We start from the raw sequence: 18,133 nt of genomic DNA on the forward strand, positions 1-18,133 counted from the left end.
CCAACATCTGAAAAAATCCAAAATATGAAACACTTCTGGTGCCAAGCATTACAGATTCAACCTGTAATACATCAGCAACATCAATAATTAACATTTATTGACTTCTTAGTATGTGCCAGGCACTGTGCTAAGTGCTTTCTAAAGACTGTCTCAGTTAATCCCCCTGACATTCCCAGAGATACAGGCCCTGTGATTATTTTTCCTTTTATAGAAGCAGACATTGTCACACAGCCAACACGTAGTGAAACGAAGATTCAAACCAAACTATTTGATATGAAGCAAGTACTTCTGGCCCCATCTCATGATGACATAGACAATTTTTCCATTTCCAAAACAACCTGACATTTCTTTTCTAGTGGAAGGACGTTATCATGTTAAAATAAACTTTTACAAACATCCCCCAAACCTGCCCATTGCCCCAATATGATTTAATCTAACCACTTCCTTCATCCCCTTGCAGGTTGCATAACTAACCATCACTTCTCCTTTTTCACACATTTTACTCCCTTGACCTTCCCCTTCTCCATTCATCTCTTCCTAGCTTCTTTTTCTTTGCCATTCATAATACTTACTGTCAATCTGTCTTTTTGCAAACATTGTTTTTGCCCCTTTGTCTTTTGGGTTGTACCCATCTGGAAATCTACAGTCTAACGAATTCAGATATCCATCATCTCTATGTTTAGACGGCTGAGTATTAGCACAGAAATTGCACAACCAAGCAGAATGTTATCTCTGTATGTTCTCAACCTACCGCTTCAACTGGGCCCTCAATTCCAGCCAGGCTCTTGCTATGACGATCTGATCATCACACATTTTCACTACCAGCAACAACTACTTCAGACTTTCTCCACTCTTCTCAAACTTCCAGCCTCCCCTACCAATCTCACTTTCTACAAATGGTCTTGCCTCCCAATTCACAGAGCAAATACAGACAAACAGAAGGTGCTATGATTATATTGTGTTCCCCAAAGTTCATGTGCTAGAAACCTAATCTCCAATGCAATAGTGTTGGGAGGTGGGGCCTAATAAAAGGTGATTAGGTCAGGAGGGCTCTGCCATCATGAGTGGATTAATGTCATTATCATGGACGTGGGTTAGTTATCTTGAGAGTGGGTTGGTTATAAAAGTGAGTTCCACCCTCTCTTGCCTTTCTGTGCTCCACCATGGGATGGTGCAGCATAAAGTTCCTCAGCAAATGCAACCCCTTGATCTCTGACTTCCCAGCTTCCAGAACTGTGAGCTTAATAAACCTCTGTTGTTTATCAATTACCATCTGTAGTATTGTGTTATAGCAACACAAAACAGAGAATACAGATGGAAACTCCCTCAGCTGTCTGAATTTGTATACATTCTTTCTTCTTGTAACAACAGAGAAAAATCCCTCCATTCAAGGTCAAAATATTTCTTTTTCTTTTTTTTTGAGAGAGGGTCTCGTTCTGTCACCCAGAGTGTCACCCAATACAGTAGTACAATCACAGCTCACTGCAACCTCTAACTCCTGAGCTCAAGCAATCCTCCCACCTCAGCTTCCTGAATAGCTAAGACTGCAAGTGTGCACCAACACGCTGTGATAGTGATTTTATTTTACATATATAGTGTGTGTGTAAAATAACTATATATATTATAATGCAAATATTATATCTAATACATATTATATATTTGTATATTATATAATATATAAATATTAAATGTATTATATATTTGTATTATATAATATTTGTAATACAAATATTTTATACATGTATTTTTTTTTCTTTTTTTTTTCCCCCTTTAGTAGAGACAGGGCCTCACTGTGTTGCCCAGGCTGGTCTTAAACTCCTGGTCTCAAGCAATTCTCCCACCTCGACCACCTAAAGTGTCAGAATTACAGACATGAGCCACTGAGCCTGGCCAAAATATTTCCTTATTTGCGCTCTGCATCTCCTCATTTATTCAGACTATTGAGGTCTAATTTAGATTGGTGGGGATAGGGTGAGACAATTGGGCCTCATTAAGGGAACGACAAAAAGAAATCTGAGGGGCAAATGGAACGTTGGACCAGAAGAAACAAGGGTGATGGGATTGGTTAAAAAAAAATTGTAGGCTAAGAAAAATAATCCTTTTTTTTTTTTCTGGGAGGCGAAGTCTTGCTCAGATCCCCAGGCTGGAGTGCAATGGCACAATCTTGGCTCACTGCAACCTCTGCCTCTTGGGTTCAAGCGATTCTTGTGTCTCAGCCTCCCAAGTAGCTGTGACTACAGTCATGTGCCACTATGCTGGGCTAATTTTTGTATTTTTAGTACAAACGGGGTTTCACCGTGTCAGCCAGGCTGGTCTCAAACTCCTGACCTCAAGTGATCCACCCACCTCGGCCTCCCAAAGTGCTGGGATTACAGGTATGAGTCACTGCACCCGGTGAGAAAGAATCTATTTATGCACATCTTGAAATAAGCAAAACCTACCCATGTTCAAGGAAACTTCTTTCTCAGGAAACTTGTACAAACGATGATCCTTTCTCTTCTAAATCTTCATCCTATTCTATTCTAATGGCTTCTTTCTTTTTGCCTTTCGATATATTCAAGTCTCTTCCATCTTAATAAAAATAAAAGATAAATTAGTCTGCCTTAGGCCTTTATGTTCCTCAAGACACTTCATCTCCTCTCATCCAGCCACAGTTATGAAAGGAGTGGTCAACAGCTGCCATCTCCAATTCCTTCTATTCTTTGTATATGCCTTGCTCCTCAACCTACCTCATCTCCATTCTGTCACTCTTCCTCCCTTGACCTCTTCTTTCAAATAACCTCCAAAGGACATTAATGACCTCTGTGTCAATAAATCAACTGGTCACCCTTGAGCCACGCCTGGTTCTCCTAATTCTCTGGCAGCTTCTTAGCTTCTTTTGTCAGTTCATTATCCTTTAATAAACCACAGATACGGACACTTATCAGAAAGTGGCCTAAAGCCCTATTCACTTATCATGCTTTGGTCTTCGTCTAAGTCAGGGGTCAGCAGAGTGTCTGTAAAAGGGCCACACAGTGAATATTTTAGGCTATGCAGACTACACTATCTCTAGGTCTCTGTCACAGCCACTAAACTTTCAAACCATCTCAGCTTGAAAGCTGCCAAATGAATGGGTGTGGCCATGTTCCAATAAAACTTGATTTATAGGCACAAAATTTGAATTTCATATAATTAACACATGTCAGAAAATATTATTATTCTTTTGATTTTTTCCCCTAACCATTCAAACATACAAAGACAATTCTTAGCTTGTGGGCTATACAGAAACATATGGCCAGCCCAAGGATCAGAGTTTATGCCTTGCTCTGGGTGTTCTTGTCACCCTTACAACCTTAATTACTATCTACACACAATAATTCCAAATTTAAACCTGGAGCTCGAATATATTTTAAAAGTTCCAAACACACATGCCCAACTGGTTTCCCAACCTCTCCTCTTGGGTGTCTCACTGGGTCCTTAAAATAAGCATATCCCAGAATGACCCCAACTCCTCCCTCACTCCACAAATCCAAACAAGCACCAGGTTCTGCTGAGCCCACAGCCTGTCTATTTCTTGTAACCATTCTATTCTTACCATTCACTCCGCAGTCATTCCAAACCATGCCATCTTCATCATTTTACTCCTTCACTGGTCTCCATCCACAACCTATTCCTTTCCTAGATGTGTCCAGTTCCACCTTTCCTTCCATTCCCCTAAGTCTGTCCCCTCCTTCGACCCCTCCACCTTTTCTTTCTTTCCTTCCTTCCTTCCTTCCTTTCCTTCCCTCCTTCTTCCTCCCTCCCTCCCTCCTCCCACTCCCTTCCTTCCTTCCTTCCTTCCTTCCTCCTCCTCCTTCTTCTTCTCTTCTTTCTTTCTTCTTTCTTTCTTTTTCTTTTCTTTCTTTCTTTCTTTCTTTCTTTCTTTCTTTCTTTCTTTCTTTCTTTCTCTCTCTCTCTCTCTCTCTCTCTTTCTTTCTTTCTTCCTTTCCTTTCCTTTCCTTTCTTTTTTTTCTTTCTCCTTCCTTCCTTAGTTTCTTTCTTTCTTTGTGGGGCAGCAGGGTGGACAGCTTCTTACTCTGTTGCTCAGGCTGGAATGCAGTAGTGCAATTACAGCTCACTGCAGCCTCAACCTCCTGAGCTCAAGCAATTCTCCTGCCTCAGCCTCCCGACTAGCTGGGACCACAGGTGTGTGCCACCATACCGGGCTAATTTTATTTTTCTTTTTTGAAAAGACAGGGTCTCCCTATGTAGCTCAGAGTGGTCTTGAACTCCTGGTCTCAAGCAATCTTCCTGCCTTGACCCCCCAAAGTGCTGGAATTACAGGCATGAGACACCACACCCAGCTTGCACGTCCTCCCTTGTTACTCCAGCCCTCCTGGTACTATAATGGTCTATATATTTTAAGCCTTCTCTAAGAAATCCTTCCCTACCCTGAGACCATAAAAATATTCTCCCATATTTTCTATTAATGGTTTTTCTGGTTTTGATTTACCATTTTGATATATCTGAAAATTATTTGTGGGGGGCAGCAAAAGCAATACATCTAATATTATCTTTCTCCATTTGGATAGCTAATGTTTCCAGTACCATTTATTGAGTAGTGCTGATTTTTAGTGCCATTTCCTTCTCAGTCTAAGTTCCTTGGGTCAGTTTCTAAGCTATTATTTTCCATTAGTCCATTTTTCTAATAGCAATAGCATCATTTCAGTTATTATGCTCAAAATGTTCTTGGCTATTTTGGTCCTTGCACTTGCCAATTAGTACTAGGATTAGCTTGTAAGGTTCTGATAAGAATTTGGCTGTGATTTTTACTGGACGATATCAATAAAAAGTTAGCAATCCCCTTCAGTGGATAATATCCAAAAGCCATAAGGAAAATGAGAACTACAAACTCTAACTTTATTGAAACTAGAAGAAATGGAAACTGTAAACCACGAAGTATGTGAAGGAGCTTCCAAAGCAGCAAAGATCACACAGTGTTGCATGTGGGAAGAAGCAGGCAGGGGACATTGATTTCCACAAATCTCAGAAAGAGCCAGCAAAGTTGATTTCTTCAAGGTGAGAGGACACTCTTAGAGGAACAAAAGCACAAGTCCTGGCTTCTTCTTATAGCAGTGCAATAACAATGTCTGAACTGACAGAAAGAATGTCTATGGACCTGGTTTGATTCCAAAGAAGCAAAGGAGAAGAGGCTAAATGAGGAAACTCATGGATAACTTGGATGTATAACTACCTACCAAAAATCTACTGCAAATTAAAAGCATTCTTTTTTTTTTTTGAGATGGAGTCTCGCTCTGTTGCCCAGGCTGGAATGCAGTGGTGTGATCTTGGCTCACTGCAAGCTCCGCCTCCTGGGTTCATGCCATTCTCCTGTCTCAGCTTCCTGAGTAGCTGGGACTACAGGCACCCGCCAATCACACTCCAGCTAATTTCTTCTTTTTTTTTTGTATTTTTAGTAGAGACGGGGTTTCACTGTGTTAGCCAGATCTGGTCTCCTGACTTTGTGATCCGCCCGTCTCGACCTCCCAAAGTGCTGGGATTACAGGCAAGAGCCACTGTGCCTGGCCCAAACATGTCATTCTTAAAGATGAAATATCAGAAGTATTTTATTTAAAGTAATAAGGATGACATTACCACTTTCATATTCAACATTTTAAAGGAAACTGTAGCCAGCTCGATAAGGCAAGAAAAAGAAAAAAGCTATAAGAGTTGAAAGAGAAAGACCTTTTCTGTCAAAAGTAGAAATTAGGGCAGGAAGAGAGAATACACCAGATTTATCTAATCTTTGCTTCTACTTTTTAGGCAATTCTTAGGCAATTTCTTCACAATTACCATGAGCATCAAAGTAATGTTATCAACAACTACTTACACTTAACTATGAGTTTAACTTATTTCTCTGCTTGCTATGTTTTCTTATATTCTGTTTATCTCTCTCTTAAATTAATATTTTATACAATTAGAGTACATCTTTGGGTAATTATTAATAAATGTTCTGAAAGTAGTGTATACTATTTGAGTTCTTATATTTGTTTTCACTCTTGAATGATAAATTTGTTGGGTACATAATTCTGAATTTAAGATAATCTCCCTTGGAACTTTGCTCTGATCACTCTTTGTATCAAATGTCACTAATGACTCTGTTACTAATTAGATCTCTTTCCTTTCTAGATAATCTATTCACTATATAATCTTTTAGGATCTTTTTTTTCTTTGACTTTGAAGACTTGAAATTTTATGAGAAAGTATCTAATGTGTGGATTTCTTTTAAAAATTAACTGCCTGGCACTCAATAGGTACTTTCCAAGCCAGGCTCAATGGCACATGCCTATAATACCAGCTGCTCAGGAGGCTGAGGTGGGAGGATAATTTGAGCCCAGAAGTTCAAGACCAGCCTGGGCAACACAGAAAGACTCCACCTCAAGTTAAAAAAAAAAAAAAAAAAAAAAGGGCACTTTTAATCAGAAGATTCAAATTTTTCTTTAGCTATTGAAAATGGTTTTCTAAATTTTTTTGATAGGTCCTCTTACATTCAAATAGAGGTACTGGGCTTCAGAGGGTGGCAGTGAACTCTGGCTCCCACCAGAATAGACTCATCTTTCCACGTGGCCTTGAGTTTCAGCAACAATATCCAGTTAACAGCTTTGGGGGCAGCAACTGTAGCATCACAGCTGGCACTGCAGCATCACAGCTGGCACTGCAGCATCACAGCTGGCACTGCAGCACCAAGGGGGGCCCTGGAGTCTTTCCACCTGAAAGCAGCTTGTTGTGCTCATCAGAACAAGTGGGGATTCTGGAAGTGCTATTCCCACCTCAAATAGTAAAGCCAGACCCCACCATCTAGCCCACCAAGCTGCAGTATATAAAAACCAAAAAACAATACTTAAAATGTTCATTTATCTCAGGATGTGTATTAGTTTCATATGGCTGCTGTAAGAGATTACCAAAAACTCAGTGGCTGGTTTTGTTTGTTGTTTGTTTGTTTTTGAGATGGAGTCTCGCTCTTGTCACCCAGGCTGGAGTGCAATGGCATGATCTTGGCTCACTGAAACTTCCGCCTCTGGGTTCAAGCCATTCTCCTGCCTTAGCCTCCAGAGTAGCTGGGATTACAGGTGCACGCCACCACACCTGACTAATTTTTTTTTTTTTTTTTGTATTTTTAGTATTTTCTAGTAGAGATGAGGTTCCACCATGTTGGCTAGGCTGGTCTCGAACTCCCGGCCTCAGGTGATCCATCCACCTCCCAAAAGTGCTGGGATTATGACGGAGCCAACAAGACCCGCCTTGAATGACTTATTTCTTTATGACCTTACATATAGGGATTTTGTAAGGGACCACAGGGTCAAGATTAGGATGAGACATGTGAAACACTTGGAGTATAAAACTCAAGAAGGTGTTCACATTCAGGATCAGCACTCACATAACCCTGAGAGTGAATGCCTCATCACTTGACCCTAGTCCTAGCCTGATACACAATAAACCTGCACATAAATCGTTAATACAGAAACAGTGTTACTCTTACTCTAAGAGTGTGATGCAAGTTATTCAAATAGCAGATTCAGGCATCACATATCACCAATGAAGTGGGACTGTACAAGTACGTTTTAGGAAAACATGTGCTTTACCTTAAGTGATAGATGCCTTACATTGAAACATTCTAGACCCAAATATTGCTACGCCAAACATACACCTCTGCAGTCTAGGGTTAGTGTCAGCAAAGCACGCTATAACAAATTAAATTGTAAGTCTAATAATAATAATTTAAAAACAAGAAAAGCAATTGAAAACACCAACTCAGCACTACACTGATAACAAAGTACCCTATGGAGTTCCAATGAGATCCATTCATGTGTGTGTGCAATAGGAGCTTCACAAGATTGGCAAGCCAGACTTAGCAATGGTATATTTAATATAAACCCTGGTAATGCATTGATTTTAATTTTTGAATACAAAATTATACTTTCCTTTCCTATTTAGTAATTAGTTACTAAATAGTAAAAACTATTACTGTTAGTAATAGTAAATAGTAAAGACTCCTCCGTTGCCATAAAAATTAAAGTCTATTCAATTCCACATTATATCACCATAAGAAAAGAGGAATATGTGGATTGCTTTGCTGCCAAAAAGGATCTTCAAGGTATACTAGGCTGGGCATAGTGGCTCATGTCTGTAATCCCAGCACTTTGGGAGGCCAAGGAGGGTGGATCACCTGAGGTGAGGAGTTCAAGACTAGCCTGGCCAACATGGCAAAAACCCATCTCCAATAAAAAATACAAAAATTAGCTGGGCATGGTGGCAGGCACCTATAATTCCAGCTACTCAGGAGTCTGAGGCAGGGGAATCACTGGAATCCGGGAGGCGGAGGTTGCACTGAGCCGAGATTGTGCCACTGCATTCCAGCCTAGGTGACAAGACGAAACACTGTTAAAAAAAAAAAAAAAGGTATACTAGTTGACTATTGACCACCCTTTGACAAGATAAGGTAAAGGTGAAAATGGAAAGGGTGAATACAATTTGGAGTGCACGGTTCAGTGGCCTTGGGCATATTCGCACATAAGTGCAACCATCAGCACAATGTGTTTAGAACATTTTCATCACCTCAGAAAGAAACTTCGTGCCCTTTAGCTATCATTCTGTTCTTCTCTCCTCTCTCCTCTTTCCTCATTCCCATCCCTATCTCCCAGCCCTAAACAAGCACTAGATTAATTTCTGTTCTAGAGATTTCTCTATTCTGGATTTTCATATAAATAGGATTATATAATATGTGACCTTTAAAAACTGGCTTCTTTCACTTAGCATAATATTTTCAAGGTACATCCATATTGTAACATGTATCAGTACTACATTTTTAATGGCTAAATAATATTTCATTGTATATTACATTTTGTTTGTCCATTCAATAGTTGATAGACATTTGAATTGTTTCCACTTTTAAGCTAGTATGAATAATGCTACTATAAACATTTATGTAAAAATGTTTGTGTGGACATAATTGCTTTCATTTCTTTTAGGTATACACCTAGGAGCAGAATTTCTGGGTCATATTCTTGCTTAATTGAGGAATTGCCAGACTGTTTTCTAAAGTGGCTGTACCATTTTACATTCCCACTAGCAATGCACGAGGATTTCAATTTCTCTACATCCTTGTCAACACTTGCTATTATCTGACTTTTTAATTCTAGCCATCCTAGTGGATGTAAATTGATAACTCATTGTGGCTTTGATTTAAATTTCCCTGATAACTAATTATGTCAAGCATCTGTTTATGTGTTTATTTGCCATTTGTGTATCTACTCAGCAGAAATGTTTTGCCCATTTTTCAATTGGGTTATTTGTCTTATTATTGAATTGTAAGAGTTCTTTATATGTTCTGGATACAAGCCCTTTATCAGATATATGATGTGCAAATACTGTCTTTCATTCTGTGGGTTGTCTTCTTTTCTTTTCTTCTTTTTTTTTTTTTCCTGGAGACAGAGTCTTGCTCTGTGGCCCAGGCTGGAGTATAGTGGCATGATCTCAGCTCACTGCAACCTCTGCCTCCTTGGGTTCAAGCAATTCTCTTGCCTCAGCCTCCCAAGTAGTTGAGATTACAGTCACGGGCCACCACGCTCAGCTAATTTTTTGTATTTTTAGTAGAGGCAGGGTTTCACCATGTTGGCCAGGGTTGGTCTCGAACTCCTGACCTCAGATGATCTCAGCTTCCCAAAATGCTGGGATTACAGGCATGAGCCACTGCGCCTGGCTTGTCTTTTCTTAATTGTATCTTTTGAAGCACAGAAGTTGTTAACTTTGATGAAGTCAAATGTTTTATTTTGTCACTTGCATTTTTGGTGTCCTATCTAAGAAACTATTGCTTAACCCAAGGTCATAAAGATTTATTTACTCCTACGTTTTCTTCTGTGAGTTTTACTGTTAACTCTTGTATTTAGATCTTTGATCCATTTCGACTTAATTTTTGTTAAAGATATGAGATAGAGATCCCAATTCATTCTTTTTTATGTGGATATTAAGTTATTTCTGTGTTATTTGTTGAAAAGACTATTCTTTCCTGCCTCAAATTGCCATGGAAACCTTGTTGAAAATCAATTGACCATAGTTATCTATATCGGGGTGTCTAATCTTTTGGCTTCCTGGGCCACAGTGGAAGAACTGTCTTGGGCCACACAGAAAATACACTAACACCAACAATAGCTGATGAGCTAAAAAAAAAAAAAAAAAAAAAATTGCAAAAAACTCATAATGTCTTTTAGAAAGTTTACAAATTTGTGTTGGGCTGCATTCAAAGCCACCATGGGCCACGGGTTGGATGGGCTTGATCTATATCATCGGTACTGTTATGTCAATACCACATTGTCTTGATTACTGCAGCTTTATGGTAGGTTTTAAGATCAGTAAGTGTGAGTTGTTCATTTTTGTCCCTTTTTAAAGATTGCTTGGCTCTTTTGGAGTCATTGATTTTTTAAACTTTGTCTATTACTTTATCTCTTTCTATTAAACATAACTGAAGTGCCCTTTCTGTTTTCCTTTCAATTGCCACAAGCCTTAGTTCATTTACAACCATAATTTGCTCCCAATACTTACATGAGTTCATGCTATTTATTTTTATTTTTATGCCATCTGTCTCTACCATTTTAGAACACAGATGATCAAATAGCCCCTGTGTCTAATTTCTTTTTGGAGTCATTGGTCACAATGTTGTTTGATTCTTGTTCTTTAGAACCTCGCATTCCTCTTGGGCTATCTTTCTTAAAATCATGCCCTAGGCTTTTTGTCTTCCTTGTTATGGGCACTTGTTTGTTAATGGACCCTGACTCTGCATGCTGCTGTTGAGGCAGGAGGTGCCAGGACCACATGCTTAAGAGCACTCTCTCTCATATAACCTGTGGCCTAGAAAAGAGACACAGTGTGGTTAGCTACAAAGACCAGATTATGTCATCTATCTAGGCTCCTCCATTCTGAAAATGTTGGCCAGAAGCTGTAACAGAATCCTGTAAAAACTAACTGCATTTTCCCTAAATCTGCGGGCTATCTATTCTAGATATCTAGACTAGACAGAATCCATTCACTAGTAGTGCAAAGAAGTACAGAGATGCCCTCCAAGCAGCCTTCCTTCTAGTTGTAATTATGGCAAGACACCAGAATATTATGATACAAATTCCCTCCTTTCTTCAAGGTCTGGGGCTCCTTTGCACACAGTCCACAGAACACTCACTTTTTTCAGCAGAGTCAGAGACTGACCAAAGTGTTGTCTAAGAGTTGGTCAGAGGTCTGGGCAATCGCTGAGTCACCTGGGACTTCTTATTTCTTCCCATCTTTGTGTGACTTCCTAAAAAGATAGGAAGGAACTAAAACATAAGACATTCAACAGCTTTCTTATAATAATCACCAAGAAATATAATGGGGAAAGATCCCACTAACATAAAATACATATAAACAATTTAAACAAGAAATGTTCAAGATAAAAGACAAGGTGGGGGAAAAAATGTTCAGCTTATGTAACTGATACAAATTTAATCATCTTTTTATATAAAGTGGCCAACTACAAATCAATAAGAGAGGACTATCTTTATTAAAAATTGTGGGATGAGGAGGAGTTGGATGCTAGTCCAGACTGTTTCACAGTTGCCACCAAGGGAAACACCAGGAAAGAAGAAGGAGATGGTGAAGTGGCAGATTTAGTATTTATGTGAAACTATATAGTTGTCCTTCAGTATATGGGGGGATTGTTTCCAGGACCCCCACATATACCAAAATCCATGCACACTCAAGTCCTTCCCTTAAGGGAGGAGACCACCCCTCATATTGTCTTATGCCCAATTTCTGCCTCTAAAGAAAGAAGAAGTAAAAACTAAAAGGCAGAAATGAAATCCACAGGCAGACAGCCCGGCACCGCACCCTGGGCCTGGTAGTTAAAGATGGACCCCTGACCTAATTGGTTCTGTTATTTATAGATCACAGACATTGTATAGGAATGCACTGTGAAAATCCCTATCCTGTTTTGTTCCGATCTAATAATTACCGGTGCATGCAGCCTCCAGTCACGTAGCCCCTGCTTGCTCAATCAATCACTACCCCCTCACACGCACCCCCTTAGAATTGTGAACCCTTAAAAGGGACAGGAATTGCTCACTCGGGGAGCTCGGCTCTTGAGACAGAAGTCTTGCCGATGCTCCTGGCCAAATAAACCCCTTCCTTCTTTATTTCGGTGTCTGAGGAGTTTTGTCTGTGGCTCATCCTGCTACACCCTAAGGAGCTCAGTATAGGAAAAGTCAGCCCTTCCTATAGGTGGATTTCACATCCCACAAATACTGTATTTTCCATCGACCTTTGGTTGAAAAAATTTCTGGTGTAAGTGGATCCACTCAGTTCAGATCCACACTATTGAAGAGTAAATTATAATTAAAAGAAAACCCTATAGGACCAATCTCCTCAATTCCACCTATGTTTTGGGAAGATGGAGTGGAAGAATGTTGGGATCTCTTCGCTTCCTCTACAAAATAAGTATAAAACATGCTTTTTAAAATTAATTAATTAATTATTTTTTAGACAGAGTTTTGCTCTTGTTGCCCAGGCCAGAGCACAGTGGCACAATCTGGGCTCACTGCAACCTCCACCTCCCAGGCTTAAGTGATTCTCCTGCTTCAGCCTCCCAAGTAGCTGGGATTATATGCCTGCACCACTATGCCCAGCTAAGTTTTTGTATTTAGTGGAGACAGGGTTTCTCCATGTTGGCCAGGCTATTACTGAACACCAGTGAACACCAAAACAAACCACTGGGGAACCATTTATTCCTTGATCCACCTCCATGAATCTTTTACTTAATGAGACATGGATAGTGAATGCATTAAAGACTTAATTTTTAGAATATAACATATTAGCCTTTAAATATGATTTAATATCTATCATAAGGATTCAAACACACAAACCACTTAGCTGAATTTCTAAAACACATTACAGGAAAATTATTGGCTACCCCTCCCTGCAGAGTGCACGCCTATAATCCCAGCTACTCAAGAGCTGAGGCAGAATTGCTTAAAGCGGGGAGGCGGTGGTTGCAATGAGCTGAGATTGTACCACTGCCCTCCAGACTGGGCGACAGAGTGAGACTCTGTCTTAAAAAATAAATAAATAAATAAATAAATAAATATAATAAAATAAAATAAAATAAAAAATAGAGATGGGATCTTGCTATATTGCCCAGGCTGATCTCCTACTCCTAGGCTCAAATGATCCTCCCACCTAGGTCTCCCAAAATGCTAGGATTACAGGTGTGAGCCACCATGCTCAGCCCAAAAGGTGCATTCTAAGATCATCATCAAAAGGTATAGTTTCTTGTACATCTGCAGTTCTCAAAGTATGGTTCCTAGAGCAGTCAGCACTGGAAACTTGGAAATGAAATTATCTGGCCCTTCCCCAGACCCGCAGAATCAGAAACTCTGCAGGGAGGGGTAGCCATCTGCGTTTTCAAGCCCAGGTGATTCTGAGGTATGCTAGCCTTTGAGAACACCTGTCACAAGGAAATACTTTTCCTGTAATGTGCTTTAGAAATTCAGCTAAGTAGTTTGTATGTTTGAATCCTTATTATACATATTAAATCATATTTAAAGGCTAATATGTTACATTCTAAAAATTAAGTCTTTAATGCATTTGATTTCCGTGTCTCATTAAGTAAAAGATTCACAGAGGTGGATCAAGGAATAGGTGGTTCCCTAATGGTTTGTTTTATTGGTTCGTTGGTGTCTCAAGAAAAAGGGTCCATGGTTGGGCCAACAGCAAAGGGAACAAATAGACAAATTCCCAAGTCCTGCAGGAAGAACACGGCTTGTTTAGGGACCCTCCACAATTCCCTGACTGATTCCAACCACTTCTGTCTCTCTCCTCACGAACACTGTAGATGCCCCTGGATCCATAAACCAAGAAATCTCAGCTGCGAGTCTTAGAGCTGTGAAGTGGATTTTTCAGGAAACTATGCACACAGCCTGTCATGGTAACACTTTCTCCTTTTTTCTTCTCTATTGGAACTTCCATTTTCACCATTAGAATAAAGAGAGGGAATGAAAGAATGACAGTATCTGTCTGGAATGATCACAGAAATGATTGTGCCTGGGTCATAATGCGAGTGGTCAAGAATTAATAGCTCTCAAAACATGCCAGTAGATTTGCAGTAATTATTTCATCGTATAGATTTAAAGCTTTAAAATCCTCCTCATTTTATAGATAGGGAAACTGAGGCTCTGAGAAAGAAAATGACAAGCCCGTGAGGTGCCAGTGAGAGGCAGGACCAGGAGCAGAACGTGGCCATCTGACTTGGAGCCTAGGGCTTTGTCACTGCAACCTGTCTCCCTTAAGTCTCTGCCTGCTGCAGTAATAGCTAGATGGAAAGCAGACAGCCCTCCAAGTCCTAGGAACACACTGTACATGGTAGCATTTGACTAGCCTTCCCTGCTCACACACACACATATTTGCTTGATGTGGAACAAGTTACAAAATTCTTTGGTGTATTCTTAGTTCATGAGTCATCTTAATATATAGACGGGTGTGAAAATGACCTCCTGTTTGTGAACCACGGAGAGATTTGCTCTGGTTTTGTTCTCAGTGCCTTCAGGGAAAGAGTCTGTTTGAAAGCCCCTCCTCACTTCCCCTCTCTCTTCCTTTTGGACCCAGAAGCTGAGAACTCATTTTTCTTGGAGTCATTTTCACAGCCTAGTCTATGAAGAATGCTGCTGCGTGATAAAATCCTCACTGAACCCTGGCAAAATGAGAAAAAGGGACAATGTAGCAAGTTTTTTAAAAAGCCATGTTTCCGAAGTTTAAAGGACCGTCCTTTATTTGAAATTAAGTCCTTCCTCTTTTGTATGTATGTTAAAATGCCATATTTAGAAATAGATGATGGAAGTCACTTAATTAAATGGCAAAACAAAAAGTTGGCTATTATATATTTGTTAATCTTCTTAGTATTTCTAATCCATGAGATTCAAATGTCTGAGAACAAGGCCAGCACAGTGGCTCACGCCTGTAATCCCAGCACTCTGGGAGGCCGAGGCAGGCGAATCACCCAAGGTTGGGAGTTTGAGACTAGCCTGGCCAACATGGTAAACCCCGTCTCTACTAAAAATACAAAAATTAGCTGGGCATAGTGGCACATGTCTGTAATCCCAGCTACTTGGGAGGCTGAAGCAGGAGAATCACTTGAACCTGGGAGGTGGAGGTTGCAGTGAGCCGAGATCGTGCCACTGTACTCCAGCCTGGCCAAGACAGCGAGACTCTGTCTCCAAAAAAAAAAAAAAAAATCTATGAGAACAATGTCTTTAAGCCATTGCTTTTTTTAAAAGTGCTTCTTACCCATATGTGAAGAGCCAGTTTTTTCTTTCCAATCAGTTGTGCAGCAACATTATTATAAAATATAATGAAAAGAATTAATTTTTAAAAGAACCAAAATGCTGCCTGGATGTTGTGGTACTGTCAGATTGTTATAAAAGTTCCCCTAGCTGCCCAATTTCTTCATTTTCTTACTGCAGACTAGCGGTTAAATAGTTGGGAAAACAGCCCCCATCTGTAGGACACCCCTGCAGTACATGAAGTTGGAACATCACACTCTGTAACACCAGACTCTGCAAGGATGTGATGAGAAAAGGTATGGCCCAATCCATTTGGGAAATGCTGAGAAAATAATGCAGAAATTTCAGAGCCATTCATCTGGTGATACGGGGAGCAACATGCAATCTTTTTCCAACTTATTTGACCGTAGAACCACCACCCCTATTTTTAGTAGTTCATCTCGTTCATGCCTTTCTCTTAACTCTCGTGTTTCACAGATCGCAGTTTGGGAAACCATGCTCTGAAACATAGCAGCTGCCTGTTTTCTAGGAGAGAACACTGATGGCATGCCCCCTAGGCCAGCTTTGCATTTAGAACACTGAGATGGGCCACACTGCCGTATGTGGCTGTGTCTGTGTGCCCACATCTCTTCCTACAACTTTACTTCATCGGAAGCAAAACTAACCCAGTGTTTTCCTCTCCCTTATGCCAATTGATGTCACTTCTAACCTTGCCTCCTTTCTCTGACCTGCACCCGTGGTGCCAGTGAAAGCTCCTGTGCCTTGCTACCTTTCTCCTTTCTCCAGTTCAGCTCACCCAGCCCCTTCCTGCTGTTGATGTCTCTCGTCCTTTCCTGTTGTGCACGTAAATTCACCGTGTGCCTGTCAGTAGAAGTCATCTTTATCCTTTAAATCCTTCCTTTACACTCCTGCCAAAGTCAAAGTCATCTTCTAAAGCCACGCCTCTAACCACACCATGCAGGGCTTACAATTCTTCCCTACTGTCCATGTACAGGGTCCTTTCGACACACAAGAACATAGTGTCCCTCTTCAACCCTGTGCCTGCCAACCCTGAACCATCCCCCACCACCATTGCGTGGTCACACCCCGTGAACCCTTTGGGTCTCAGCTTCCCCCTCACGGCAGGATAGCAGCTAAAGGAGCAATATGATAAAACAAGGAAAAGAAGAGGGCATGGCATTTTGAGGTCAGGCTTCCCAGCATGGTTTCTGGGGCACTCCAGGTTGCTGTGAAGGTGAAGCATTGTGGGAGGGAGGGAGAAGTGTGTGGCTTCTAGTTCCAGCTTGGAGTTGGACAGAGGAGGTAGTCAGTGAGAAGGGGCTATATGGAGCGGAGAGGATTCTTTGGGAAGGATGTACTGACTAGAGTCATTAGGAGAAGAGAGATACTTCACTTCCTAAACTTGCAACCATACACATAGCATGATACCTATACACATAGCATGATAGTGCTGTCTTCTGTGTAAGACCACGTGTGCTTAGTCATCCAAATTCTCACTTATTGGCTATGCAAAGATGCTTAGGAAACTAAAGCATAATTTGAGACAATGTTGTAAAAAAACTTACTACCTCATGTAGGCCTTTATTTGTACTCCTTGACCTAACTTCCACAGTACTCCATAGGTTTCCGGGGCATGTAGCATATTTTATTCTGTACTTCAGTATTTGGGGAAATTCTCTTTTCCTTATATATGCCTCTCCAGATGTGATCAGATGCCTGATTCATCTTGCAAATCTGAAGTGTCACCTGGTAGTAGGAATAACCATTGTCATATTTACTGAATGAATTCGTGCTATAAATTTCTACAACTTGTCAGCTTGAAACTTGCATTCACCCACAAAATTCTATTTCAGACTCACCCTTGCTGCTTTTGCAAATAAATGCAGTTGAGAGATTCATTTGCAAGTGAAGCAGCATATCTTACACCACAAACACTCATCTCAGAGAGCTGAAAGAATCCAGAATGCTTTCTCTCCGGATGCAAGATGTTTTTGTTTGGTTATTGTTTCACTTTGTTTCTCTTGATGTCTTCTTGTTTACTTGCAGGTCACTATCAGCGAGATAGCTGCATCTATGGACCTGGGAATTTAAAGTGGCTCTATGAATCTTCCAGCATGTTCACTAACAAGTTGGAGTTGGAGACATATCCACTTACTGTGGAATGCCTAGAACTGAGGATTCGAGAGAAAACTCTGAATCAGGGTGAAGTCCCAGTGGAACCAGACTAATATTTGCTCCAAGAGTAAGAGCTACTTCAAAGAAAATATAAAATATCAACAATAAAAAAACTAATAACTCTTATTTTGGAATATGTGCCCTACTTTCCTCATACATCTTGTCTAGGACACGTGGCAGCCCTGGGGACCACCTATGAGCCTTCAGGAAGAACGTGCCTGAGTCACTGTGAACATGGAAGGCGTGAAAGTTCAATCGACTGCAGCTGGCACCTTAGCCATGAGCTGCTGTTTCTTAACTCCCAATCTAACTTAACTCCTAATTTAACCCATTCTTATCATAGTCTTAAATATAATATTACATATGTTGTAGAATGCCCTAATTAAGGAGTGTCCCTCCAGAAATTAGTGGTTTTTCCCTGTCTCCCTTAGTGAGAGAGAAATCCAGCTTTCTTTTTTTCTTTCTTTCTTTTTTTTTTTTTTTTGGAGACAGGGGCTCACTTTGCCATCCAGACTGGAGTGCAGTGGCATGATCTCAGCTCACTGCAGTCTCGACCTCCTGGACTCAAGCCATCCTCCTCCCACCTCAGTCCCCCAAGCAGCTGGGACTACAACTGCACGCCATCATGCCTGGCAATTTTTTTT

At 40.5% G+C, this 18,133-nt stretch overlaps 1 protein-coding gene and 1 long non-coding RNA gene across 2 annotated transcripts in view; one reads left to right on the forward strand and one right to left on the reverse strand.

Moving 5' to 3' along the window:
- Nucleotides 1-17,615, forward strand: part of LOC103883455 (beta-1,3-galactosyl-O-glycosyl-glycoprotein beta-1,6-N-acetylglucosaminyltransferase 6-like) — a 28,745-nt gene extending 11,130 nt beyond the window's left edge. The window contains 2 exon segments of the mRNA XM_031666906.1: nucleotides 13,871-13,963; nucleotides 17,361-17,615. Of these exon segments, the coding sequence (XP_031522766.1) occupies nucleotides 13,871-13,963; nucleotides 17,361-17,542 (275 nt within the window). The 3' untranslated portion in view covers nucleotides 17,543-17,615.
- LOC103883454 lies at nucleotides 2,304-3,623 on the reverse strand. Its single transcript, XR_002521418.2, has 3 exons — nucleotides 3,575-3,623; nucleotides 2,730-2,894; nucleotides 2,304-2,571 (listed from the first exon to the last, which is right to left on the reverse strand). It is a non-coding gene; the product is annotated as an uncharacterized LOC103883454 (long non-coding RNA).
- Nucleotides 17,616-18,133: the final 518 nt, after the last annotated feature.

Source organism: Papio anubis, chromosome 6 (genome assembly GCF_008728515.1).
Source record: "Papio anubis isolate 15944 chromosome 6, Panubis1.0, whole genome shotgun sequence".
Classification (NCBI taxonomy): Eukaryota; Metazoa; Chordata; class Mammalia; order Primates; family Cercopithecidae; genus Papio; species Papio anubis.